This window comes from Artibeus jamaicensis, unplaced genomic scaffold (genome assembly GCF_021234435.1).
Source record: "Artibeus jamaicensis isolate MK-2021 breed Jamaican fruit bat unplaced genomic scaffold, CSHL_Jam_final contig_2527, whole genome shotgun sequence".
In the NCBI taxonomy this organism is placed as follows: domain Eukaryota; kingdom Metazoa; phylum Chordata; class Mammalia; order Chiroptera; family Phyllostomidae; genus Artibeus; species Artibeus jamaicensis.
Genome location: NW_026521540.1, coordinates 18,929 through 44,651, shown reverse-complemented (window position 1 = coordinate 44,651; position 25,723 = coordinate 18,929). Strand labels below are relative to the sequence as shown.

The 25,723-nt window shown below is 51.8% G+C and overlaps 1 protein-coding gene across 1 annotated transcript; it reads right to left on the bottom strand.

Moving 5' to 3' along the window:
- Positions 1-3,172: 3,172 nt before the first annotated feature.
- Positions 3,173-25,160, bottom strand: LOC119064107 (carbonic anhydrase 6-like). The gene is given in 9 exon segments (XM_053662547.1): positions 3,173-3,455; positions 5,505-5,626; positions 7,205-7,362; positions 9,980-10,049; positions 11,351-11,443; positions 12,108-12,256; positions 16,149-16,328; positions 18,335-18,475; positions 24,932-25,160. Coding segments are annotated over 8 exon segments (948 nt in total). The 5' UTR covers positions 18,414-18,475; positions 24,932-25,160; the 3' UTR covers positions 3,173-3,358.
- Between the last annotated feature and the right edge of the window lie 563 nt (positions 25,161-25,723).

The following is a 25,723-nucleotide window of genomic DNA, read 5'->3' as shown; positions in this document are numbered from 1 at the left end:
GTCTGTGGCCCGAGTCTCCTCTGCTTCTCCCCACACCTGCCTCCTTCTGTCTGCACAGCAGCTGTTCCTGCAGGAACTTGGTGTCCTCTCCCACAACGCCCACTGTGTGCAGTTCAGGGTTGCCGGGGCCAGTCCCGGTCCCCTCTGCACTCAGATGTTTGCTGGGCTCCCAGATGTTTGCTGGGCACATGAGTGGCCGACATGTCCATTCAGCTGGGGGTGCGGGGTTCAGGCCCCTGGTAACATGAGGGAGGATAGGAAGGGGTAGGATTTATGACCCAGGTGTAACGGTGCTTTGAATTTCCAAAAGCAGGACATGGAGGCCAGAGGGACTATAGCCCAGTGTAATCCCAGGCCTTACTGTCTGAGAAAGACCAGTCCAGGGACACACACATTGCTCTTTGTCCCTGACATGGCTGTAACTGGTCGGGAGACCTTTATAGGTCCTCCTGTGTGCAACTCAGTTCACTGATGTGAAAATGGGAGGGGTGATGGATGGATCTGGCCCCAGTGGGCACAGGCCCTGCCATCCTCACAGTGGCCACTGGAGGGCAGCGCCCTCCTACAAACTAGGTGGGGGGCCCAGCCCTCTGACAAGTCCCCTGGAAACCTAGGTTTTGTTAGGTTTTCACAAAAGGAGGGCAATGCTGAGGACCTTCGGGGACATTTCTGGCATGGAATAGCTGATGGGCGTCTCTGAGGGACATTATATTTCTTAAACCTGTTCTGAAGTGTTGGAACATAGAAATTTCCACTCGGGAAGGGGTCTTCCCAGCTCTGCTCCCAGGGCGCCCCTGTCCCCATCCAGGTGGCTTTCATCCTGTGGACACTGTCCATCTGCTCTTCCAGCTGCTGAAAGAACAGATTCTTTCTGTTCTCAGCGAGGACTTAACCGCCGCCTCCCCCCACCACTCACACACACCTGTGCATCTCCTGGGAGGAAACTTCTGGAAACTTCGAACTGACTTCAGCAATTCAGTTCAAAAAGTGTTCCCAATGGCAATGTGAAGGAAATTAATATTAGTTCCTGATTCATACCACCTAAAAACTTTTAATTACTTTTCCTGATTGTTTTTTTCTTTTAGTTTTTGAAATCAATTCATCCAAATTCCTATTTCGCTCTCGTTTTTCTTTTCGTTTTTATTTCTTTTTAGAGAGAGGGGAAAGGAGGGAGGGAGAGAAACTTCGATGTGTGAGAGATACATTGACCGGTTGCCTCTTGCACATTTAACCCGCAACCCAGGCATGTGCCCTGACTGGGAATCTAACCGGTGACCTTTGTTTCAAAGGTCGGCACTCAGTCCACTGAGCCACACCAGTCAGGGCTGCTCTGTGCTGCTTGTAACAGTGGAAAGTTGAAATCAGAAATTAACAGCAAATAAAAGCACAATTAAACAGTAAGAGTTACACTTCCTATAAAACTTATTAAAACGTCCATTGCAAGCCCTGGCTAGTGTGGCTCAGTGGATTGAGAGCCAGACTGAGAAAGAAAGGGGTCACTGGTTCAATTCTCAGTCAGGGCACATGCCTGGGTTGCAGGCCAGGTCTCCACTGAGGGGCGTGTGACAGGGACCCCACACCGATGTTTCTCTCCCTGTCTATGCCCCTCCTGTCCCCTCTCTCTAATAATAAAGAAATAAAATCTTTAAAAAATGTCCATTGATGATTGGAAACTTTCATTTTTCATCCTTTCAATAAAATTAAAACAGAACTAATATAATTGACTACAAAAAATGAAAATTCAAATTGTTAGAAGACCGTAGACCTATTTCCTTCATTCTTTTATTTATTTTTTATAAAAGCAACTCCTTTTCATCTTGAAAGTCATAATCTGACCCGCTCAGAAAATGATTGTTTAGTCCTTGGTGTGGAACCTTCCAGATCTCTTTGTGCACACACACACACTCATGCCGGCCTCACCTCCAAACCAGCTCTCTATGGTTAGACATTTACAAAATTCACCACCCTCTGTTACTTCAAAGACTTGTAATGAGCAAGCACAATGAACTAAAATTGACTAAATAGTTCTAACATTTTTTAAAAAGATTTCATTTATTTAATTATTTGTAGAGAAATGGGAAGGAAAGGAGAAAGAGCAGGGGAGAAACACCGATATGTGAGATACATCGGTCTGTGGCCTCTCACAGGCACCCAACTGAGGACCCGGCCCACAACCCAGGCATGTGCCCTGACTGGGAACCGAACCAGTGACCCTATGGCACTCAATCCACTGAGTCACACCAGCCAGGTCAGAAGTTCTAATATTTCATTTGTTTGTTTGTTTTTATTTGGGAAGGGAGGGAGAGAGAACATCCATGTGAGTAAGAAAGATCATTGGTGGCCTATCCTAGGCACCCCGACATGTGCCCTGACCAGGAACCGAACCAGCGAATGTTCACTTTGCAGGGCAGCGCCCATTCAACTGAGCTGCACTGGTCAGGGTAAAAGTTCTAACATTTTAATAGGACTTTTCTCGCCCTCCAGTGTTGCAGGTTGGACAGTCATTGTCTTGGACACGTCCCTGGGTGCCTGTCTTCCTTGTCCTTCTGAGCAGGGGGACTCACTGCCTTTCACACCCTGGGTCTCCAAGGGTCTCCAGCAGGAGCAGGGGAGCAGGCCCAAGGCCTCTGCCCACCCTGCCCGGGGCCCCCTGGACAGCAATAGGCTCATAAGTGGTAGAGCCAGCACCTGAACCTGGGTCTAGTGACCACAAGGGGGCGGTGTCTGCTCCAGCCTCCCCACCCCCACAAGTTCCCAACTATCCTTTCCTTTCCTTTTTACTTTGTAATCCTCACCCAAGGGCACTTTTATTGATTTTAGAGAGAGGGGGAGGCAGAGGGCAAGAGAGAGAAACATCCACCTGTGAGTGAAACACTGATTAGCTGCCTCCTGTATCCACCCCGACTGGGGATTGAACTTGCAACCTGGGCATGTGCCCTGAGTGGGGATGGAACCAACAGCATTATGGTGTGTGTACAGGACGATGCTCCAACCAACTGAGACACCTGGCCAGGGCTCTTTCCTTTTTCTTAACCTTGGTCATGGCGATCCCTCCCAGCTTGGTCTCTGTCCCATCATCCGGGGACCTTGGGGTAGGACAAGGAAGGGATATTTGAAATATTACGAAGAAAGAGAAAAGAGACGTTTTCAAATGACCAATTTCCACAGTTATTTATTACATCTAAAGGCATGATTACACCTAACACTACAGGGAAGTTAGAGCTGGCTGATGATTTAGGAAGATCAATGTGTGTGATTTCACCGGGGGGTCGCTGCGGGAGCCAGGACAGGGCGTGGACTCTGGGAGGCCAGCTCTTCCTGCACCAGCTCGAGCTGCCAGCTCAGTGCTGCTCTCTGTCTATGCTTTCTTGTCTTCCACATAGTTTCTCAAGTCCTTGAGGTTGTGGTTGATCTACCTTGAGGAACACTGGACCTCAGAGCCTAGAAAATGTTGTATAAAAAGAAGAGTTTGTAGAAAGAGTCACGACACTGGAGTTCCTCATGACAACAGAGCGTGGGCAGCCAGACACCTCCCCCCAACACACGTGAGTTCAAGGGAAGGGTCTTCCACTCCTGAGAATGCCCATGTTCCCATCCAATTGGCTTTCAGGCACCTTCACTGTGTCTGAATGGAGGCTTGCAAACTGCCGAGATCTCGGGGTGACAGTGTGGCAGGTGGTTCTACTCTTGCACCTTAGTTTCCAAGGTGGTGCTTAGTAGCCCTTCGGTACCACAGGCCACACAGGTGTTTTCCAATAAATAAATGGCAAGAGGTCTGCATTTGACCTTTGTGTTGATTTTGCAATTGACCTGGGTTCCTCAGGTCATTCCTCACTGACAGGCGGGTTGTGTTGCAGGACTAAGAGACACAGGACAGGGAGGCATCACGTGAGTCACCAACAGGCTCAGCTGGAGGCTGGAAGCCTGGCCTGAGGGCAGGCAGGTGGAGGGGTGATGCCCAGTTCCCCCTTCTGTTATCAGTGAGGGGTGGCTGGGATCCCTCAGCTGGGGGGCGGGGAGGAGCCCTCCTGCTGTCCACTGGGAGTGACAGTGACATTCCCACACAGTGAGGCTCAGAAGGCCCCCAGTGGACCTTCAGGCAGCCAGCAGCACGGAGCTCTGCGGTCTAAGAGGTATCAGGACCCCGACCACCCGAGCTCCTTCGGGTGGGGAGTTGGAGGGATGGCCACCCCCGCCATCACCACGGGGAGACAGCCTGAGAGATGTGGCACCTGGGGAACCACGGGGTCTGTGCCTCTTGCAGGGACGGTGCACGGTTTCATTTGGGAAACTGGGGGGATGCGGGCAGATTAGAACAAGGAGACGGATGGAGTCTGAGCTCCCTTGGGCTAGTAACTGCTAATATCGTATGTAGTACAATATGGGAAATGTCTAAATGGAAGTTAGTGGAGTGATGCTGGTTACTGCAGTTGTATTAGTTTCAGGGGTACAATTCCATACTATCTCATCTGTATATCGTGTTGTGCATTCATCACCCCAAGTCAAGTCTCCTCCTATTGCCACTTACCCACCCTTGACCCTCTTCCCCCTCCCCCACCCTTTCCCTCTGGTAATCACCAATATGGGGACATTATAATTACAGCCAGTATTGTTTTTTCTTAGCCTTCCAGTGGAGGAGCAAAGTGATACAAAGGGAAAAGCGTGTGGGGGAAAAAGCGTGATGGGGAATCACATGAGTGAACCCTGGCCGGATACAGGAAGAAAAGTGCAGTGGGCCTTTATGTTTCGGGGGTTACACATGGAGATTTAAAAATCGTGCAAGAGATGCATCAAGGTGAGGAAATAGTGATTGGAGACCAATGCCATCGTGTTAGAGGCCGTAAAGGTGTGTGGAATGGGAAATAGAAATAGATTGCAAAGACACAGAAGCAGACCAAAAAACAGATGGGAGAATTTCAGAGTATTTATGTTCTTAAAACCACAGAAATGAGGTGAGCCAAGAACACAGTTGGAGCCTCACCCGGTGGGTTAGCGATTTCCAAGGACATTGCACTGCCTGCTCCTGCAGCCAGAGCCCTGGTGCCAGGGCTTGACCCCCAGGAAAATGTGGTTAACCCTGCCTTGAGGGGGTGTGTGGGAGGAGATGAGATGAGCTTGGGCTACAGACCCAGATACAGGTGCCTGGGGAATCACATGAGTCGGATTAAATGACGTGAATGGGAGCCTACACCTCTGAGGGCGTGTCTGGGTGCTGCGGACCTCCTGCTTCCCCTCCTGTCTCTGGCCAGGCCCCAGTGGGCAGTGAATGACACAGTCAGTCATCCACCCTCATTGCCTCCTCCATTCTCCTCACTAGCATCGCTGCCTGGACTGGGGAAATGGGTCATCCCCTTTGCCAAGCCCTGGGCGGATTGGTGGGCAGGAGCCTCCTGCTGCTGGGATGACCCTCCTCCCCTTTCTGTTGCCAGAAGGGACAGGTCCACCAGAGAGGGAAGAAACCAGGAGTCAACCAATCGCAAAACGTGAACGAGGTGATCTTACCAGGATCAGGCTGACACATGAAGCTGGCTTCCACCACTCTGCTGTTCAGGGGCTGGGTCCTACGGTAATTATTCTGCATGACCCTGTTCTGGTTGTCCAGTAAGGAGTTCTCGAGTTTCGAAATCTGTTGGCAACATGAAGTGAGTTATGGAGAGGAAGAGGCACTGGACGATTTAAAAGGTTTTGTTGGAAATGGCACCAGATGTTGGCTTATGTAACCCGGATAAAGCAGCTGGGAGATCTCAAGACCAGAGGAGGTTCTTGGGTAGAAATGTCAGGTATGGGATATTCATGCACTTATTCTTCCAAAAATCTCCTTTCATCTTTTTTTTTATGAGTATTTTGTGAATTGTAGAAAGGAGATAAATAAGTAAATAGAAACATAGCATGTAGCAAGCTCAATTTTCATTTTTCTATAAGTATCTGTATTTTGTCAATGTCTCTTGAAAGGCGTTTTTGCTGTGTGTATAATTCTACAGCTGCTACTCATTTCTCTTGGTGCTTTAAAAATACGATTTTCTGCTTTCTGACACTCACTGTTGCTGTGTTGAATCAACTCACAGATTATCATGAAAAGATCATCAGTTCTGTCTGGCTGATTTTTAAACTTTGTCTTTGATTTTTTTTTGTGGTTTCACCGTGGTATGCTTAATGTGTTTGTTTTTTTAATTTACATCGACTCATTATTAGGCTTACTGAATATATGACTTGGTGTCTTTCAACTATTCAGAAATAGTTGATTGCACTGGATTGTCAGCCAGTGTTTCTCAAATTGTACCTTTTCTCTATGCTACCTCTCTTCGCCTTGGCCTTCAACCAAATATTTGTTAGATCTCTCCACTATATTCTCTGGGGTTTTTTTGTACTTCTTTCTCATATTTTTATCTCTGTTTCTCTTTGTGCTTCATTTGAGATCATTTTCTCAGCTCTGTCTTCCAGTTTACTAATTCTTTCTTGATCTGTGTCTCAGATGCTATTAAAGCCAATCATTGTGTTAAGTGCCTGGGGAGGTGGAATCTGGGGTACTTCCGGCCTGGTTGGCAGCCTTTTTGTGTGTGGGTGCCCTTGTTATGGGTCTCCCCATCTTCTACTGGGGCAGGGAAGTGAGAAGTTTAAGAAAAAGAAATCTTTTTCTCTGAGGAAGAATATCACCCAGAAGGAAATGTGAGCTTTGCTTTGCAAGCTCAGCACATGGGTCCTTTTTAACTCAATGAATGCTTTGTGCCTGTGCTGGGCTGGAGGACACAGACACATGGCACCGCCCTTCTCCCGGGAAGGCTCGGGAGTTCCAGCGTGGCACAGGCCTCAGTGCGAGCTGTCCTTCCTGCGTGAAGCCACGTACGCGGTTAGCGTGTGAGCTCTGTTAGCGTGTGAGCCAGCATGTGCTGCCGGGGCCTCTGAGAGCACATGCAGTAACTGGTCCCCTTCCCTGTCCAACCCCCTGCTCTGGCCCGGACTTGGCGCCGAGCTTTTGCTGCATCAACTATGGTGCCCCAGACCCTGAGATGCCTGCCTGCCTGCCCATCTCAGCCACAGCACTCATAAGATCACCATGGCAACACAGGTGAACCCGCCTTCCCCAGCCCTGTGCATAGAAGGCACCCTAGGTGCCCAGGTGTTGGAATTAGGTGGGACTACGGGGGCCTCTGGTTAAGCAGACAGTCAGAAGGAGAGGCTTGAAGGAAGAGATGCAATGTATTACCTGTGTCCTGGAGATCGGGACCGTGTCCTCCAGCACAAACCACTGGACATTGTCTTCACAGGGAGGAGTGAGGAATGAGCCCGGGTAGGTATAGTAGTGGTTGAGGTATTGAGGCAGCATGTTCCGAATGTTAAGGCCACTCAGAACTGTGCTTTGTCCTTTCAGAGGGGGCAAAAGATAAAAAAGTGTTAGAGACTGCAGCTGCCCCCCAGGAAGCCAGCTCAGCTCACCTCCACATTCAAATCTCCTGACTTAAGTAGAAGAACATAGAATAACATGGTTAGTGGAGAATGTTTCCCCAGTTTTCTGTTTCCCAGAAGGAGTGAAGAGCAAAGACTTTGGGGAGGAACCTGCTCAGCCACCTCCTCCTGGCTGAGTGGCCCTGGCCAGGTGTGCAGGGCTCCCTCCTCATCCACAACAGGGAAGGGTCAGCAGGACTGAGGTGAGGAGGAAGGGGGACGGGTTCAGAAAGTGCCCACAGGTTTACGGGGCAGGACATGTGAGCGTAGTTGTCATTGTCGTCATCATCATTGTGAGGCCAAGGGTACTCTTATGATAAAAGGAAGAAATTGATGGTGACTCCCAGAGGCTCCTGAGCAAGTGTCCTCGAAGTAACAAAATCCCTGGGTTTGGGTTCATTTTGAAGTGGACGAATAGAGATTAGAAAAGCAGAATCAGAGTCAGACCGGGGTCTGGGCTCCAGGTTCAGGCCTGTGGTCCTGAGCTCCCCTTGCCACGCCCATTGGGAGCCACGCCCTTGGGGAGCCACTCCCATTGGGAGCCAGGCTGAGCCACAGGCTGGGGGTAGGAGAGGAGAGCAGCAGGTGTCTGAGGCCTCTGCAGCGCCCCCTACCCCACCGCCCTATCACTGCATCTACGAATTTCCTCCATTGTCCACGGCAGTCCAAGCCCAGCATGAGGCTAGCAAGGCAACATGGAACTGAGTTGAATTTTGCTTCACTTTCTCTGAGAACTTTTGCACATTTTAAGGGCAAAGAGGGCACAGTTTGGACACAGATATAAACAGGCCTTGTTTAACCAAAGCCGGGAAGTCTAGTAGTGCAGACCCCATGAGTAAGCAAGAGATCGCTCTTCTGTTGTTATTGGAAAGAGTTCAAAACGTGACCTTCTGAAGGGCTCAGTCACACAGATTTAGCTTCATAACGTTATCATATTTAAGCGAGTCAAGAATTCCAGAGCCGCATGCAGCTGCTGTGGAATTATGGTGGCTCCTTAAAAAAGCAAACATGGAATTACTGTGTAATCCGGCAACTCTACTTCTTGGGTATCCACCGGAAGAACTGGGGGGCAGAGAGGTGGGAACAATGGCCTGGCCTTGGTTGGGACATGGGGAGTCACCAGAAGAGGACAATCAAGACAGTTCCCGGATCGGGGGCTTGGACAGTGGGACAGAGGACATTCTCTGCTGAGACGAGAAAGGCATTTAGAAGCAGGCCCGGAGGGGGATGGCAGTGCAGGGTCATGTGTTGGCTAGGCTGACTTTTAGGTCTGCATGGAAATACAAAAAAGGGGCGGGGAGGGGGGGGGGGGGGGGGGGGGGGGGGGGTGGGGGGTTGTGCAGAAAGAGGGGGTTGGGGTGTTTTTTTTTCATTTTTTTGTTCGGTGTTGTCCTGTTGTTGGCCCTCCTGATACCATCACTGCCTGGGGGACCAGCTACAGGTGTGTGGAGTCCACAGCCTAGGGGGGGCAGTTCGTGCCATAGACCTGAATGAGGTCCGAGGAAAGATGGGCTGGGCCCCCTCCAGCACCAGAGTGGGAGCCAGAGAAAGAGCAGCGCTGGGGGTGGGGCAGGGCCACAAGGAGAGCCCTGTGCAATGGATCTGTGTGTCAAGGTCAGTTAAGAGAAGGACACTGGCCAGGAGACCTGACTGCAAGGGGGACCTGCAAGGCTCTGCAGGGGGTGAGAACTCAGTAGGGGGCCCGGGGGAGGGTGGGTGAGAAAGAGAACAGCCTGCCAGACAGCTGTTCGAGGGGGGCTGAAAATGGTTCAGGAGCCAGTCCTGGGCTGGCAGGGTCCAGATACTTCTGTTTGCCTGTGTTGTGAGGTGGGAGGTACTGGAGCTGAACTGCGTGCTGAGCAGAATGACCTGTTGAAGGGTAAGGAATCAGCGATGCAGGAGAGAAGGGACAGGGCCGGACAGCAGACCCTGAGTATGAGGGTCATGTTCACACGGAGGGTGTTGGGCCAGGTCAGGGGCTTCTCCCATGTCACAGACGTGGGGACCTGGAGTGGAGTGGGGCAGGGGGAGGGGCATGAACAGAAGTCCTGTGGCTGAGATGGGAGGCTCCAAACCAAGGCCTCAAAGCAGACATGCTTATTGCTCAAGGTCAAGGGCTGACCTTGGGAGAAGGCCATGCCTCTGGCAAGAACTGGCCTTCCAGAGGCCAAGGGAAGGAAGGCCAGCCCCCACCCCGTGATTCTTCTCAGCTGGAAGCTCAGGAGGACCTCCCTCTAGGGACCTGGGTCATCATAGCCCTGGGGGTCAGGGGTGAGAGTCCCTTAAGATAACTCTGGCTCTCTGGAAGTTCCAGTCGTGGGAACCTACAGGCAGAGTTTATGTATGAACAGGCTTCTCAGAGGTGTTGGAAGCCTGAGCCCACAGCAGAAATTGCTGGAAAAAGACACTTCACCCAGGGAGGCCATGCCTCCCTGCCAGGGCTTATCTGCCAGCCTCTGCAGCAGCGCCGCCCTTCCCAGCCCCCTGTCCCCACCTTACACTCGTTCCTCTTCCCTCCCGCAGCCGCTTTCCTCACCTGGACGCTTGACGTTCTTCAGGTGGGAAAGTAAGTTGCTGTAATAAGGGTTTCTGGTAAACCACTTGACCTGCAGGAGAAACACAGAGCAGACCCTAAGTGGGGGAGCGCCTGCCGGCGCCTCTCTGTCCTCCCATCTCTCAGGGGGCTGCCTGGCTGGGCACAGCCTCGAGGGCAATCTGGCTGTTCTTTGCCACCAAGTGCCTGGGCTTACCAGTCTCCTCCAGGGAGACAAGCCCTGATGCCTTTAGTGAACTTGGTGGTGACAGAGGATACCCTCAAGGAGGGGCCAAAATCACTGTAAAATGTCCCCAGGGACCTTTGCAGGACTTGACTGCCCCAGTCCCGCCCACTGCCAGGTCACTCTTCATTTCCTTTTTGAGGGTTGATGTCTGAAAAATCACTCATCTGGCGATTGTCAGTGACCCTTGGTCCTCTCAGCTCTCAGGTGCATTGCTCCTGCCCACTTTCTTTACCATGTGGCCAAGGAGGTCTGTTGCCCTGAGCCCCTCGAACCTGCACCCCCTCAGACAGATCTGGGTGAGGGTTCAAAGGCGCCTTCAAGTCCAGCTGGTTCTCCAGTTGACTTCCCACCTCTCAGGAAGCTCACAGTTCCTCCATGGCTCTCTCCTGTCCAGAATCTCTTCGATGCATTTCTGACTGGTCTCCCACTGCCACTCACCGCAGCTGGGACTGAGCCTCAGACTATCAGAGGTGGAGTTCTCCCTGTTTTCTGTCGAGTTTGCTACTTTTACTGACAGTGACCCCCACCATGGGTTTTCAGCTCTTCCCCCAAATCCAGTCCATCCCTACCCCAGGCAGGGTCAAGCTGCTGGCCGAGTCAGGGTGTGGGCATGGTGCCAGCCTGTGGCGGGAAGTCCACAGACTACCACTGTTGTCACTGAAAGTCTAGCTATTTTGCACAGATAAATGCCTGCATTTGTTGCTTGCCTTTGGTCCATTTCCAGAACTGGTGTGGTCGTTTGGGACGATCTTATGCAACTTAACACTTGTGTGGGGGGATTGGATTCAGTGACCAGCCCCCAGGCCAACTGCCACCCTCCAGGCTTCCTTAGAAACACAGAGGAGTTCCTTTGCCTGGCCAATTGCAGGCTCCCCTTCCCCTCAGACCAGGTGACGTCCATCCACCCTTCTGTGTCCCCAACTGTCTTAAATCAACTTGCCCAAGGTCCCTGAGTGTGGTAACACAGAGGAATGTGGGATTGAAAAGGGCGGACCTTCCAGAGTTGGCCAAGGAGCGTGAGCTCAGAAACAGATGAGAAGGGGCAGGAAGGAAGGCCCTTCGGCTCCCACACTGAAGGCCTGTGTGGGCGCCCGTGCACCATCCCCCACTGCGCAGGCTCAGCCTACCTCTATCAGACCTGCCAGCAGGGCCACGCCGTCCGGGGCGTTCTTGGCTTCGTCGAAGCTGCTGTATTTGGAATTGTAGTGAACGATATGAATCTGTGGGGGGCAAGAAAGTAAGTCAGGGGCAGTTCCTCTGAACTTTGGCTGCTGTTTGGCGAAGGAAGAGAACAAACATGTTCTCTCAGAACCCTCAGGGCGCCCCCCACACACAACTCCGACCTCTATTTCCCTTGCCTAGGCCACGAGGTCTGTCAAGACTAGAAAGGTCTCCAGGAACAGAAAGAGTGTGAGTGGAGTCTGGGAATACGGCAGTTCAAGGGCATGTCCCTGACCACACCTCCCTGCAGGTGGACCAGCTGGCAGAGTCCAGAGTGATCACAGGAGGCTCTGGGGTTCTCCCGAGGTCCCTGGGGAGTGGACATGACCCCTCGCCCCACGAGGCCCCTGTGGACCTGTGATCATCCTAAGGACAGATGTGAGTAAGAGAGGGGACCTGCAAAATCGACAGGTAGGAGTCCCTCTGCAGGTGGAGGGGGCTTGTCCCGCTGTGGGGGTGTGCCCTCCCGTCTCACTGCGACTTCTGTGAGGGCAGGTCCCTGCCTGCACCCCGCACCAGCAGTGATCAGTGAGGAGTTGTGAATGAATGAAAAATAAATTTGGCCTGGGGGGACATGAGGTCACCGCCCCACAAAGTCTGTGTGGTGGTTTTAATAAGAAGAGTGTTTGAAGAGAGGGGACCCCGCAGGGCTCTTCCCGGTACCTCTGCTGGGTATCTGATCCCGTCGATGGTGTGCGCGGAGCCACTGATTTCGAAGTTCGCGCCACCCCAGTGGAAGTGCATCTGTAGGGCCACGTACTCGGTGCCATCAGCGACTGTCATGCGCATGGTTGGGGGCAGGCTGATCTTCACTGGGAGGGAAGGCGAGGGACAATGAGGGGTGTGGGTGGGCGTGGGTGGGCCGGGCCTGCTGTCTAGACAGCGTCCCCGGTCACCTGCTCACTCCTGGGACATTAGCAGGACGCCCATGGGAGGGGTGGCTGGCACCCAGAGCGGCAGGGACACCAGGCACTGAGTCCACAGGGCTGGGCAGGTGCCTCTCCCACGGTACACACCTGCCCACCCTGGCCCGGAAGGGCAGGAGCAGGACTGCAAAGTAGCAGGTCCAGCTTGCTGGCCCCAGGGAAGGAAGAGGCCCTGGAACTCCATGGCCAGTGGGTGTGCAAACCAGAGTTTCACCCTCTACTCCTGGCCATTTTGGAACTTGCCTGTGGTGCAAGAATAGGGGGAGGGGTCTGTGGGACTATTTGATTCCTCTCACTCCCCAGAGTGAGCACCATTGCTCAGGCTCTGGGCCAGGAGCTGGGGCAGGCCAGTCAGCCAGCCACGGTCCCTGCCCCGAGGAGCCCACACACGGAGGGGCCGGCAGCACCTCTCAAGAGCACAGTGTGGTCAGCCTCACTGATCACTAAAAGCCCAGGGCCTCAGGCTCGTGAGCTTTCCTGGAGCCTGTGAGTAGGCATTTGGGGGAATTCAAACTATGTCTATTAATCAGTCCTGCTCCACCAATTCTCACTAATTTACAACAAAATAGAAAATAGAAAATTGAGAATAAGCTTAAGAAACTCATGTAGCAATTTGCCTCAACATCCGGGTGTGTTTCCAGTTTGTTTTTATTGAAATATAAGTGACGTGTGTTTAATATAATAAAAATGGGGCACATAAAAGTATAAAGTAGAATTTGAAATGAAAAATGCAATGCCATTTACATGAGCACCCCCGAAAATTAAATATTTAGGTAGAAATCTAACAAAGTACATACTAGAGCTATGTGAGGAAAATTACCAACATCTGATGAAAGGAATCTAAGGACTAAATAAATGGAGGGATGTTGCATGCTCTTGGACAAGAAGATCTAATATTGCCAAGATATCAGTTCTTCTCAGCTTGATCTATAGACTCAATGAAATCCCACTGGAAACCCCAGCAAGGAATTTTGTGGATATTGACCAACTGATTCCAAGTTCACATGAAGAGGCAAAAGACCCAGAACAGCCAGCTCCACACTGAACAGGAGCAAAGTCGGGACGCTGGCACTCCCTGGCTTCCAGACCTACGATGAGGCCACACACTCAGGACTGTGTGGAGCCGTCCAAAGAACAGACAGACACATCAGTGGGACCGAACAGAAAGCCCAGAAACAGACCCACGGAGATACAGCCAACTGATCTTTAACCAAGGGGCAAAGGCAACACAGTGGGGCAGAGATAGATTCTTCAACAAATGGTGGTCGAACACTGGACACCCAGATGAAAAAGAATGAATCCGGACACAGGCCTCACATCCTTCACCCAGATGAGCTCCCGAGGCATCACAGACCTGAGTGTAGAATGCAGACGATACAATGCCTAGAAGAGGACGTCAGAGAAAACCTAGATGGCCACGTGTATGGTGATGACTTCTTAAATACCACATGTACCCTAACTTGACTGATGAAAGAAATCGTTGATCAGCTCAACCTCATTAAAATTTAACACTCGGTTCTGCAGAAGACAGTATGGAAACAATGAGAAGACAAGCCACGGCTGGGAGAGAATATCCGCAAACCACACACCCAGTGAAGGGCTGCTGTGCAGAATGTGGAACGAGCTCTTACAGCTCAACACTGAGAAAGCAAACGGCCTGATGAGAAGCTGGGCCAGAGATCTTACTGGACACCTCACGAAATAAATGCACAGATGGCAGGAAGCATACGAAACGATGCTTCACACATCACACGTCACCAGGGAAATACAAATTGCAACAACACGAGACACCACAGCACACCTGTCAGAAGGGCCAAATCGGAACTCTGACGACCCCCAATGCAGGGAGCACGGGGAGCGGCAGGAATCGCACTCGCTGCTGGAGGGAGCTCAAGGAGGTGCAGCCGCTTTGGGAGAGTTTCTCAGTTTCACACAAAACTAAACCTACTTTCACCATGTGACCCAGCGTCACACTGCCTGCTGTTCACCCAAAGGAGCGGAAAGCTTCCGTCCACACAAAATCCTGCACTCGATGTTTCTAGCAGCTTCATTCAACATTGCCGGAACCTGGAAACAACCAAGTTGTCCCTGCGTCGCTGACGAATGACTGAGCTGTGGAGCATCCAGACAGCGGAGCACTATTTCACACTCAGAAGAAATGCGCTGTCACGCTGTGAAGAGGCAGGGAGAAGCCTTGCATGCGTGTTGCTAAACGACAGAAGCCAGTTTGAAGAGCTACATACTGTGCGATTCCAGCTCCCTGACATTCATGAAAAGGTCAGTCATGGGAGGCAGCTGAAAGATCAGTGGTTGCCAGGGACGGGACTGGAAGGACAGATGACTCAGCAGGGCACAGAGAATGCCTGGGGCAGTGACAGTACTGTCTGACGTGACAGGGAGGAACACATGTCATCACAGATGTGTCCAACCCACGGAATCCATAGACTGTGCAGCACCCGAGTGAGCCCTGAGGGACAGCGTGGATGCTGGGTGGTTGTCCTGTGTCAGCGGAGGCTCAGCCTTGGTTCAGAAGAGAAGCACCTTTCCGTGAGCCCCGTTCACCACGGGAAAAGCTGTGCGTGCGGGGAGTGGTTGAGAGACGGCCGTACTTTCTGCTCAATTTCCCTCTGAACCTGAAACTACTCTGAAAACTCAAGTCCACTGTCCTGACCAGTGTGCCTCAGTGGTTGGGCTTTGTCCTGTGAAGTGAAAGGTGGAGGTTTGGTTTCCAGTCCGGGCTCACGCCTAGGTTGCAGGTTCAGAACCCGGTCAGGCGTGTTTGAGAGGCAGCAGATTGGTGTTTCTCTCTTTCTCTCTCTACCTCTCTTCCCCTTTCTCTAAAAGTAAATAAAATGTTTAAAAAGTAAAAATAAAGTCTATTAAAATATATATTTACAGTAACTATAAATAACTATAGTTATTTATAATAACTATAAACTAATGTATTTTATTTAGAAATAACTACTAATATCTTGGGTTTCAAAATACTAAACCCTGCAAAACCAAAATTAATAAATGCTTATTTATATCATGTCAACCTTACTTTTAAACTTGGTATTCATCAAAATGCCATTAGACTTGAAAATTTTTAGACTGCATTTTGTTCCTCAGTAGAATTCCTGAGTGTCATGGAGCCGTCTACAAAAGTGTAGCCAGTTGTAAAGAGTAGCCAGATAATCTCAAAGGCTAAATTATAATCATCTCTCAAAATGCATTTAAAAATATGAGGAACGTGGACTGCGCGTGTTTTCTGTTCGATGTGCTGTGGGTGCTGTGGGAAGCCCAGAGGAGGCGGGTTCTGGCCCCCACAGTGTCCTGCGAACATAAAGCACGGATCTGACAGCCGTCCCGTCCCGCTCTCAGAAGTGGGGACCCGGCTTTTCCTGTCTGCCCTTCACCCCCTTTCTCAGAGGGAACAGAAGACAAGAGCTGCCTTGAACCGGCAGAGAAACACTGGCCCACCTGCTGGGCAGTTGGAGCCAATCAGACTCAGCAGAGGAAACAGAAAATCAGAGGGGGTCACGGACCGGAGTACACGGGGACACCAGCGGCCGTGTGGCCTCCGCAGCACGGCCACGTCACCTGAATTTGCCTCCGGCTGGGTCAGGGTGAGTTCAGCAGAGGCTACTGGGGACTGAAGGAACCAGCGGGGGACTGAGTCCAAGCACAGAGGCTGCACGGCTTCACAAGAGCCTCCTCCTCTCAGGCCCTTAACCCTGGTCAGCCCTCGAGCCCCCAGCCTGCACACAGGACCCCGGGCTGACAACCCACTCCTTACCTGTGTGGCCGTTGTTCATTATGGGGAAGTCAAGCCCCTGGGCGTCATAGCCGGTCAGGTTCAGAGCCTTCAGGGAGGGGTTGTACTGCACCTTCTTAGTCTGCAGGTTGACGGGCGACTGTCTCTCCCCCCCGCAGGAAGGGTACTCCCTGGGCCAGTGGTCCTGATCCAGTGGCCCCCCTGAGACAAGAGAGCACAGGATGTCACAGCTCGGGGTGATGCCTGGTTGAATCCATCTCGGGGTGCCTCCCTCAGGGCTCAGGCCAGAGACTGGGACTCAGGGGCCCTCCCTCAGGGGCCAGGCAGGATACCAAGGTCAAGGCCAGAGGTCTGCCTTCTAGGAAGCAGAAGCAGGGCCTCAGAGGGAGGTGGGAGGGGCATCTAAGTCAGCTGCACTTGCTCTGGTGTCTGCAGCGTGGGTGCTGGCTCCTGGCTCTGAAGTTGCAACCCCTGCCCTGAGAACACGACTGAGTGTTTCGGAAACCATCCAAGTCCTGACCACAGAGCTTCGGTCTGGACGATTCTCCACTTTGGGAGGTTGTCAGCTGACAGAGGTACCAGGGGTTCTTTGGACTCAGCATCACTGTGCTGCTTTCAAGGGCACAGTTTCCTTCCCAGGCCCCAGCAGTGACACCCTGCCCCCCAATAACGGCAGGGGTGGCAGGCACAGCAGGACACCCCAGCTATTTCCTTGCTCCAGCCCCTTTCAATTGGTTCCCAGGAAAGACCCCTGGGCGCCTACACCTATGGATTCAGGGAAGAGAGGAAGCCGGGTTCCCACATGAGCAAATGATGAGTGTAAAAAATATCAAAGCAAGGAAATGTATCTTTCTTACTAAGCACAGTGGGGGAGGGGTAGCGTGCAAACTACTGCAGGGCCTGGTCTCAGCCCCTGGCAACCGGGACCCAGGCTGTGCCTCCCCCTGGGGTGCAGCTGGGTGGTAAGGGCTCAGCTTGTGTTAAGGAAGACGTGTTTTTATTGGGGCCGCTTGGGGTGGCTTGGTTTTGCCATAGAAAAGTCAGTTCTGCTCTTCTCTAATAAAGAAACCTGTTTTTAAACAACTCTTTCCTAGAGGCAGATGCTAGGTTCAAGGCCTAAGTTCTTGAGCACAGTCAAGATCAAAAGGCTTTGCCAGAGTTGGGGGCATGGTTGGGTGTCAAGTATTCCCCAAGGGCACTGCAGGAGCTGCCCCAAGTTCTCCCAGGCCCTCGGTGACTTTCCAGAAGGCCCACAGTCCCAGAGGCTGGGCCGAGCCCGGGAGGATGAGACCTGCCCTGTCCGACTGCTCTCCCTTCTTCAGCCTCGTTCCAGCGCACTGGGCCAGCGGCCTCCTATGGGATTCCTCCACTCCAGAGCAGAGCCCTCTGTCGGCGCTGGCTGTCCTTCCCGAGAAGCTGGACTTCCTGAGCTTGCCTGCAATGCCCCTATCCTGTTACCCTTGACCTAACAGGACATACCTCTCCCTGAATGCACTTCACCATGTGTCCAGGTAGGTGGTGGGGGTGCTGTGCAGAGAGTGGGACCTTCTTCCTCTGCAGGTTGGGTTTGCTCAGAGGAGAAGGGGGGCGGGGAGGCAGGTGCTCTACACTGTCCCGTGGAGGGAGGAGGCCATGGCCGGACCCCACAGACGGGGTGGTCTTCCTACTTTTGGCTTACACCTGGGGTAATGCCAGGGGCTTCGATGTTACATGTAAAAGTTGGGTTTCAGTGAGGTGTGGGTTCAAGGGTCACCAGGATCATGGCCCCCGAGGAAGGGCAGCTGGACTCTACCTAAAAGGCCCGGGTTCCTGGCCTTTCATGATATTCTGGGTGAACCACAGGTCACGAGACTGCCGAGAGTAAAACTCCCACAAACCCTGCACACCCTCTGCGAGACCGTGGGCAGTGAGTGGTCTTTATTCTCCACTCAGAGCCCGAGAGAGCAAGTGACTGGCAGTCAGGAGCCGTGAGCGGCCCCCATGCCCGCTCCGTGGGCAGAAGAGCTGCAGGTGAGTCAGGGATCTGGGCACAGCTAGGTCCTCTCTTCCTTAATTGAGGTTTGGGTTCTGTGTGGCGTCTGCACACCCGAGATGTGGAGCCAGCCACGGGCAGACCCTGCCCAGGGACGGCACGCAGTTGTGCGTGGTCAGCCTCACTTGCCGTGGCCCTCAGAAGGGTTCCCTGCAGCCCCTGGGGGGGGCCTTACCTGAGTACGTCCAGTCGGACCCATCCTGGGCCAGGGCTCCCACGAGGAGCAGAGGCATCAGTGTTGCCCAAGTCATCATGGCTGCAACTCCGGAATCGGGACCGATTCAGGGAGATGTGTCTTTAGAAGCCCAGGAACGAACTGTAAACCGCAATTTACTAAGTTTGGCAGGTTGATCCCCGCTCTGCTGCAGCGTCGGGAACAATAACACCTCCCCCAGTGGCCCTGCCGACTCTGCTTATATGGCCAGGTGGTGGGCACGGGCCTGACCACCTCCTGACCTCCTTGGTGAGGTCATTACCAAGTCTAGTGAGCCCATTGGTTTGGCTGCTCCATGCCCTGTCTTATGAAAACTCATCTTACGGACCACACAGGGCAGCGTTTGTGGATGGGGAGTCCCCGGGAGAGGAAAGGCCCCAGGCACAGATGTGGGTGGGAGGCCCCCATGGCACAGGGACACACCCCGCACCCATGTTCCAGAGAGCCATGCCCTGAGGGCTCGCGGGGGGCATCGCCAGGGCCAGAGAACACTTGCCAGATCCCACCTGGGATTTTCTGTCTGTCTCAGCAATTGTCACCTCAGGAGCCACCTCAGGTGGCTCCTCAGCTCAGGAGCCAGGGCCCAGGAAGTGCATCCAGGCCATGGAACTGGCGTGTGCGCCCATGTTCCCCGTGAAGCACCCGTGTCCCCACAGCAGTGAGCTCCACTGTGCCCCAACCAAACAAACATGTCACATCAGTGCATCGTCTAATCCTCCTGTGCCACTTGGGTCAACAGTCCTTGCACGTAGCTGAGGGAGAAGCTTTTGAGTTGACACCTGCTGACAGGCCAGCATTTCACATGACCTTCAGAGAGGGCACAGGCAAAGGGCAGCAGCCTGCAGGGTCCCTGTGGGGTGCGTGCCGCCCTGGCCAGATGCGAAGGGCTGTCCCACTCAGGAGAGCAGAGCCCAGTCCGGCCGCACTGATGTCCTGGAGTCTGAGGGACGCTGGCGTGGTAACGCGGCCATGAATTCAACACGGTGCAGGGCACGGACTCCCAAGCCAGACCGACCATGTCGAGACCCCTGCTCTGCCACTTACTAGCTGTGTGACTTCTGGCCGGTTATCAACCACCGTGTGCTCCGATTTCCCATCTTTAACAGGGTGTGTTGAGGCGCCTCCCTCCTGGGGAGTGACAACAGCTGTGTGTGGTACTCAGAGCGGCGATGTGGCAAATGGCACTTCCCTCCCTTTGGACCCTCACTCTGTGGAGAGGGGATGTGACTTATCATTGTCACCCAGCCTGGTAGTGAGGGAACCAGAGGCAAAAATGAAGAACCCCTCCAACTCATGGAGCGCTTTTCCCCATTTTCCGTCTTTAGAAACCCACTCTGCCACCTTCGCCAGAGCCACACCCTGCCTGCTGGGCCTGGCCCTGGGGAAGGGCCGCCCTGGAGATCCCATGAGTGTCCCGCCTCTGCCCAGAATGGCAAGGATGGGCCGTGACCTTTAGGCAGGCCACGGACCAATGACATCCAGCTGGCAGGAAACACAAATTGAGCCATCTGAATTTGGTGGGGGTCCCAGGGACAGAATTAGGGAGCTGGGCCTGCAAGGTCAGGACGTGGTAGAAGCCGAGTGGTTCACACCTTCCAAGGTGGAAGGAGGCTGGAGTGACGATGAGCTCCGAGTCAGGGACCACGGGCGGGCCAGGCTGCACAGAGCAGAGGAAGGAGGGGCCGCGGCAGTGAGCGGATGCAGGAAGAGATGCTCAGAGGGGGCTCCAGGGGCAGGACCCCTGCGTGCCCGTGCTGGGGAGATGGAGCCTGTCCCACGTCCAGCGGCTCTCTGCCTGCGTTCCCCAGGTCACACTGCTGTCCTGCAGTCATGGTCTGGGAAACCCAGGGAGTCCCGGTGCCGTCATTGTCCCACTAGGTCCTCACAGTAAGTGCACGGGTCCCTCTGTGACCCTGAGGTTTTGGCAGCCCCACCAGGGAGCCCCAGTGCAGCACATCCGTGCACCGGCCTGAGGCTGTGCTGAGGGTTCTCCGTGTCCTTGGCTCAGGCAGAGCCTGAGCTGGCTGGAGTCTCTGGAACTGGCAGATGTTGGTTATGGGTAGGTGGTGAGGGTGAGTCATTAAGTTAATGAAGCCATCAGACTGGCCAGGCCCAGAAAGCATAAGACCCATCTTGAATGAGGAAATGTGGCTAGAGAGAGAGGGTCTCCCCTCCCGTGGGTAACATTCTCCAGTGACATAACCCACAGGGTCAGGTCAGGTCCCTTTGGTTGCCCACTTTCTAACTCACCCTCTTCTTCGACCCTAAAATTTCCCATTAGCTTTGAACATGTGTTTCCAGGTTGAAAGTGAAGCACGTTGTTCGTTTCGGTTTGGGGTTTTTGTCTCGTGTTTTTTAGTGTGCCACGTCACATTTGTTCCTGCCCGCGGCTGACCACACCTCTAGCCTGTCAAGGCTGCATCTTAGTTTAAAGGCCTGTTTTCTTCTAGGCCTAGTGTGAGGGGCTCTCTGTGAGACGGGGTGACAGGCATGTCACTTTCATCACCACATAACGTCCTGAATGAGAAAGGAGCTTCTGTTCTTCCTTGGCGCCACCACAGCTCCCCGAGGAAGGCCAGTTGAGGCAAAGAGAAGACCAGGGCGGGGTGCTGTGGTCAGGAGAACAGGGAAGTGCTCTCAGCCAAGATAAACAGGGAAGTACTGCCAGGCCAAGTGAGAGGGGGCAGGGGGGTGAACAGCCCAGGTGAGCAGGGAGGGGTGACCAGCCCAGGTGAGCAGGTGGGGTGAACAGCCCAGGTGAGCAGGGAGGGGTGACCAGCCCAGGTAGGCAGGGAGACGTGTCAGTCCAGGTGAGCAGGGAGGACTTACCATCCCAGGTGAGTATCGAGGCACCATCAGCCCAGGTGAGCCGATGCTCAGGCTTGTACAGGACGGCATAGAAGGATGAATCTGGCTACAGAAGGACATGGACATTTTGGCTACAAAGAAAACAGACAGGACATCATTCTGTTTTATCCAGGGGTTTCTGCTCTGGGGTCATGGAGAACGAGTCACTCCACACAAACGATTTTTCCAGATAGTTAAAGGCTCAATTTGATATAAGCAGCCAGACATGCAGTCCCTTTTGATTAAAACTTCCAGAACATATCACACTCTTCCCTGCTTTTTTTTTTTTAATATTTTATTTATTTATCTTTGGAAGGAGAGAGGGAGAGAAACATCAATGTATGGTTGCCTTTCGTTTGTCCCCTGCTGGGAACTGGCCTGCAGGGAACTGGTCTGCAACCCAGGCATGTGCCCTGACTGGGAATCAAACCGCGATTGTCTGGTTCGCAGGCCCGTGCTCAATCCACTGAGCTACACCAGCCAGGGCTTCCCTACTTTTTTAACAAAGGTAAAGCTGAATGTAATTAAGCTTTCCTTAATGACTGAGGCCTGTAGAAAAAAGGTTAATTATTATCTTGCATTGTAATATATCGATGCCCACAGGGCCTGCGACTGTATAAGGCTGTTCTCACCCCATGAAATGCCCCCAAATGATATCTTTTTTATTTCTTACAACTGATATTGTGGGAGGGGGAAATTAGCTAGCTTCCTCAGTTTTTAAGGCAATGTTCTGCTAGGTCTATACATTATATCCAAATTACTAATGCCCACCGCCAGTCAGGACTTAACAAAGATAAAACTAACTTGAAGGTTAATTATTATCTTGCATTGTAATATATCGATGCCCACAGGGCCTGCAAATATATATGGGTGTTCTCACCCCACGAAATGCCCCCCAACTGATCATTTTTTTTTTCGTACAAATAGTATTGTAGGAGGGGGATATTAGCTAGCTTCTGCCTGGCAATGGCAACTGTACCTCAGCCCTATTGAAAAGCTGAATAGGCGCATTGTGGCACGCAAGAGCCAAAGCTACAGATCGGTTCTTTCATGGGAAACCAGGCCTTCTTGTACCTAGGCTGCTTCGAGACTTGCTCTTGCTAAAACTTTCTCACCCTGAGTTGAGGCAACAAATGCCTATTGCATATCTTTAAAGTGACTTCCTGAAGTCTGTGATAACTCTCCCAAGGACTGGAGTGTAACAAGACCAATTACTCTTATGGTTCCCTTGCATTTGCAACATTTTTTCCTTGTTAATCTCTAAGAAGTTATCAATAACATTCTTTCTGTTTCTATCTGTGAACGGTAATTACCTAAAGCAAACCTAAGCATAATGAGTGAAAACCTTCTTTGATGTATGCTACTAGAAAGCCAATAAAAGCCGGTCAAGGCAAGGGTCGGGGTGCTCTCCCCTTGAGACAGTGGCAGTGCTGTCTCTCTTCCTTCACAGGACTCGATAGTCTGTGAATTTATCTCGTCTCATCCACAATGGCACGGACACTGCAGGCCAGTGTCCGCATCAACAGAACAACTAATTATCTCAATGCAAAAAGACCTTCTTCGAGACACATTATATGAAAGCTGACAAAAGTTAAAGACAAAGAATTCTCAAGGCACCCACAGGGAAAATGACTGTATCCTACAAAGAAAACTCTATTAGGTACTCAGCAGAGTTTTCAGCAGAATACAAGCTGAGAGAGAGTGGAATCAAATACTCAAACATGTGAAAAGAGAGAAATCATCAGTCAAGAATAATATACCCAATGAAGTTATTTTTTAGATGTGAAGGGAAAATAAACGTGTTTCCAGACACACACAGCTGAGGGCATTTACCACCACAAGACCTGCATTACAGGAAACATTTAACAAACTTGTCTACTTGAAACAAACAAAAAAGATTGCAGATCCGTGAGTTAGATGATTAAAAGACAGAAGCAGGAAATTACAACTCCATTCCAGAACAGAGTATTAAATGCTTAATTATAACAAAAGTTAAATTGGGTAAAGGCGTTTAATAAGACTGTAGCTTCAGAGATGTCATCAGAAACATTAAATCCAGGCCATTTAGCATAGAATTTCTCATTTAAAAGGCAAATTTTAAGCCCTAGCTGGTGAAGCTCAGTGGATTGAGTGTGGGCTGTGAACCAAAGGGTCGCTGGTTCGATTCCCAGTCAGGGCCCATGCCTGGGTTGTGGGCCAGATCCCTGGTTGGGGGCGTGCGAGAGGCAACCACACATTGATGTCTCCCTCCCTGTCTTTTTCCCTCCTGTCCCCTTTTTGTAAAATATAAATAATTTTTTCAAAAGACAAATTTTACTTTGGTGTAATTTATTATGTTTCCCTTTATTGAATTTTTTTAATCCTCACCCAAGGACATGTTCGTTGATTTCAGCGGCAGAGAGGGAGAGAGAAAAAAGCACTGAAGTGGGAGAGAAACATCACCCAGTGGCCTTGCATATGCGCCCTGACCCAGGGTCAAGCCCACACCCAGGTGTGCGCCCTGACCGGGAATCGAACCCACATTTCGTGAGTGTGTGGATGGGTGCAACGATAAACAGATCCCTCTCATCAATAAATGAATCTCCTCCGAAATTACAAAGGTTGTAAAGGATGTGGAGAAAAGGAAGCGCTCATCCTGTGCTAGTGGGATGTAAATTGGTACAACCCCTGTGGAAACTTCATGCAGGTGTCTCCAAAAATTCAGAATAGAGCTACCACATGACCCAGAAATTCCCTTTCTGAGTGTATACCTGAAAAATTCAAAGAAATTATTAGTTTATATAATTATAATATATCCATATATACATCCCTGTGTTCATTGCGGCACTATGCACAGTAGCTCAGACGGGGACACAGCCTCCTTCAGTGGGGGTGGGATGAGGTGCTGCATATACACACAGTAGGATGTGACTCGCTGTAAACAGGATGGAATGTTGCCATTTGCAACAACATGGATGGATCTGGAGAGTATCATGCTACACAAAATAGATGGGGAAGGACCTGAACCATGTGATTTAACTCACGTGTGGGCTATCAAACAAAAAGCAGCACACTAACAAAACAAGCTCACTCACAGTCACAGACAGCAGTGTGATTGTTGGCAGAGGGGAGGGGGTGGGGGAGGATGCAGGGGGTCCAACCCACGCCCCTGGATGGGACTGGACTCTGGGAGACGAGCGTGCAGGGCACTCTACAGACACAGTGCTGTAGAACCGTACACCGGAAATCGGTACAACATTAAGACCAAAGTGACCCCAATAAGTTTAATAAGTGCAACATTTTAAACAAATAAATAAAACCCAAGTACGTACACAGAAGCATAAACATCCTTTTTCACTACTCAGAATTTTTATTCCCTTTCTGACTTTTAGTTACATCCCTGAAAGGGGAGCAGCAGCATAACTAGTTGTCACATTAAGCAGCTTCCCTGAAGGATATTCAGCCGCATCCGGCCTCACTTCAGCAGGGACACCCAGGCTTTCTCGCATCGACCTCCCTGGTGTCAACAAATTCCCCAGCCTTATTGGGGGACCTCATCATATCCACCCTTCTTTCAGTAACCCCCATGAAAAATACCCAGTTCAAATCCCTGGTAGAAATTCTCCTCTCTGGTATTAGATTAGGTATTAGCAAACAAGAACCAAATGCCTAAAACTGTGTACAGCTCTGCCTGCCTTCAACAGCCCACGCCCCTTCTCTGTGCAAACTCACCAAAGGACCCGTCCTTGGGGCTGGCTGCACGTGGTCTTCTGTCTCCTGCTGGCTGCACGGCTGCTCCTTGGAGCAGGCCAGGGTCTTGCTTATGTCCCTCTCCCGTACTCCATCCCTGGTTCACTTTTGTAGGGCAGGTTGTGTGTCCTTCAGCCCCACCCTCACTTGGCCAATACGAAATTCCAAATCTATGCTGCATGCTAACTCTTCCCTGGTTATGCAAGTGGAGGGCTGTATTAATTCCCTGTCACCTCTGTAATAAGTTGCCACAAAGTCGGTACTTAAAAACAAGACAAGCCTATTTTCTCACAGACCTGGGGACCAGAAATCCCAAATCAGTCTCCTGGACTGCAGCCAAGGCATGGGCAGGGCTGACTCCTTCTGGCGTCTCCAGGGGGAACCCACCCCCTTGTCTTTCCCAGACCTGTAGCCCCCGCCCACCTGGGCTCACAGCCCGGCCTGGATCACTGCAGCCTCTTGCTGGCCCTCACATCTACTTCATCCATCAACCTTCATGCCTCCCTCTGTGATTACAGAGGGTCCTTGTGATTGCATTCGGGGCCCACCCAGACAACCCAGAATAATCTCCCCACCTCCAGATCCTCTAATCACCTCTGTAAGTCACTTTCGTAATGTTCACAGGTATGGGGGATCAGGTTGTGGTCTTTGGGGTGGGGTGGGCGGGCTTATTTATTCAGCCAACTGCAGAACAGAGAGAACCACCAAGCTAAATTAAATCGTGAGTGGCCGACAGTTGGGTTTAGAGTATTAAATAGTAACAAATGAGCTATA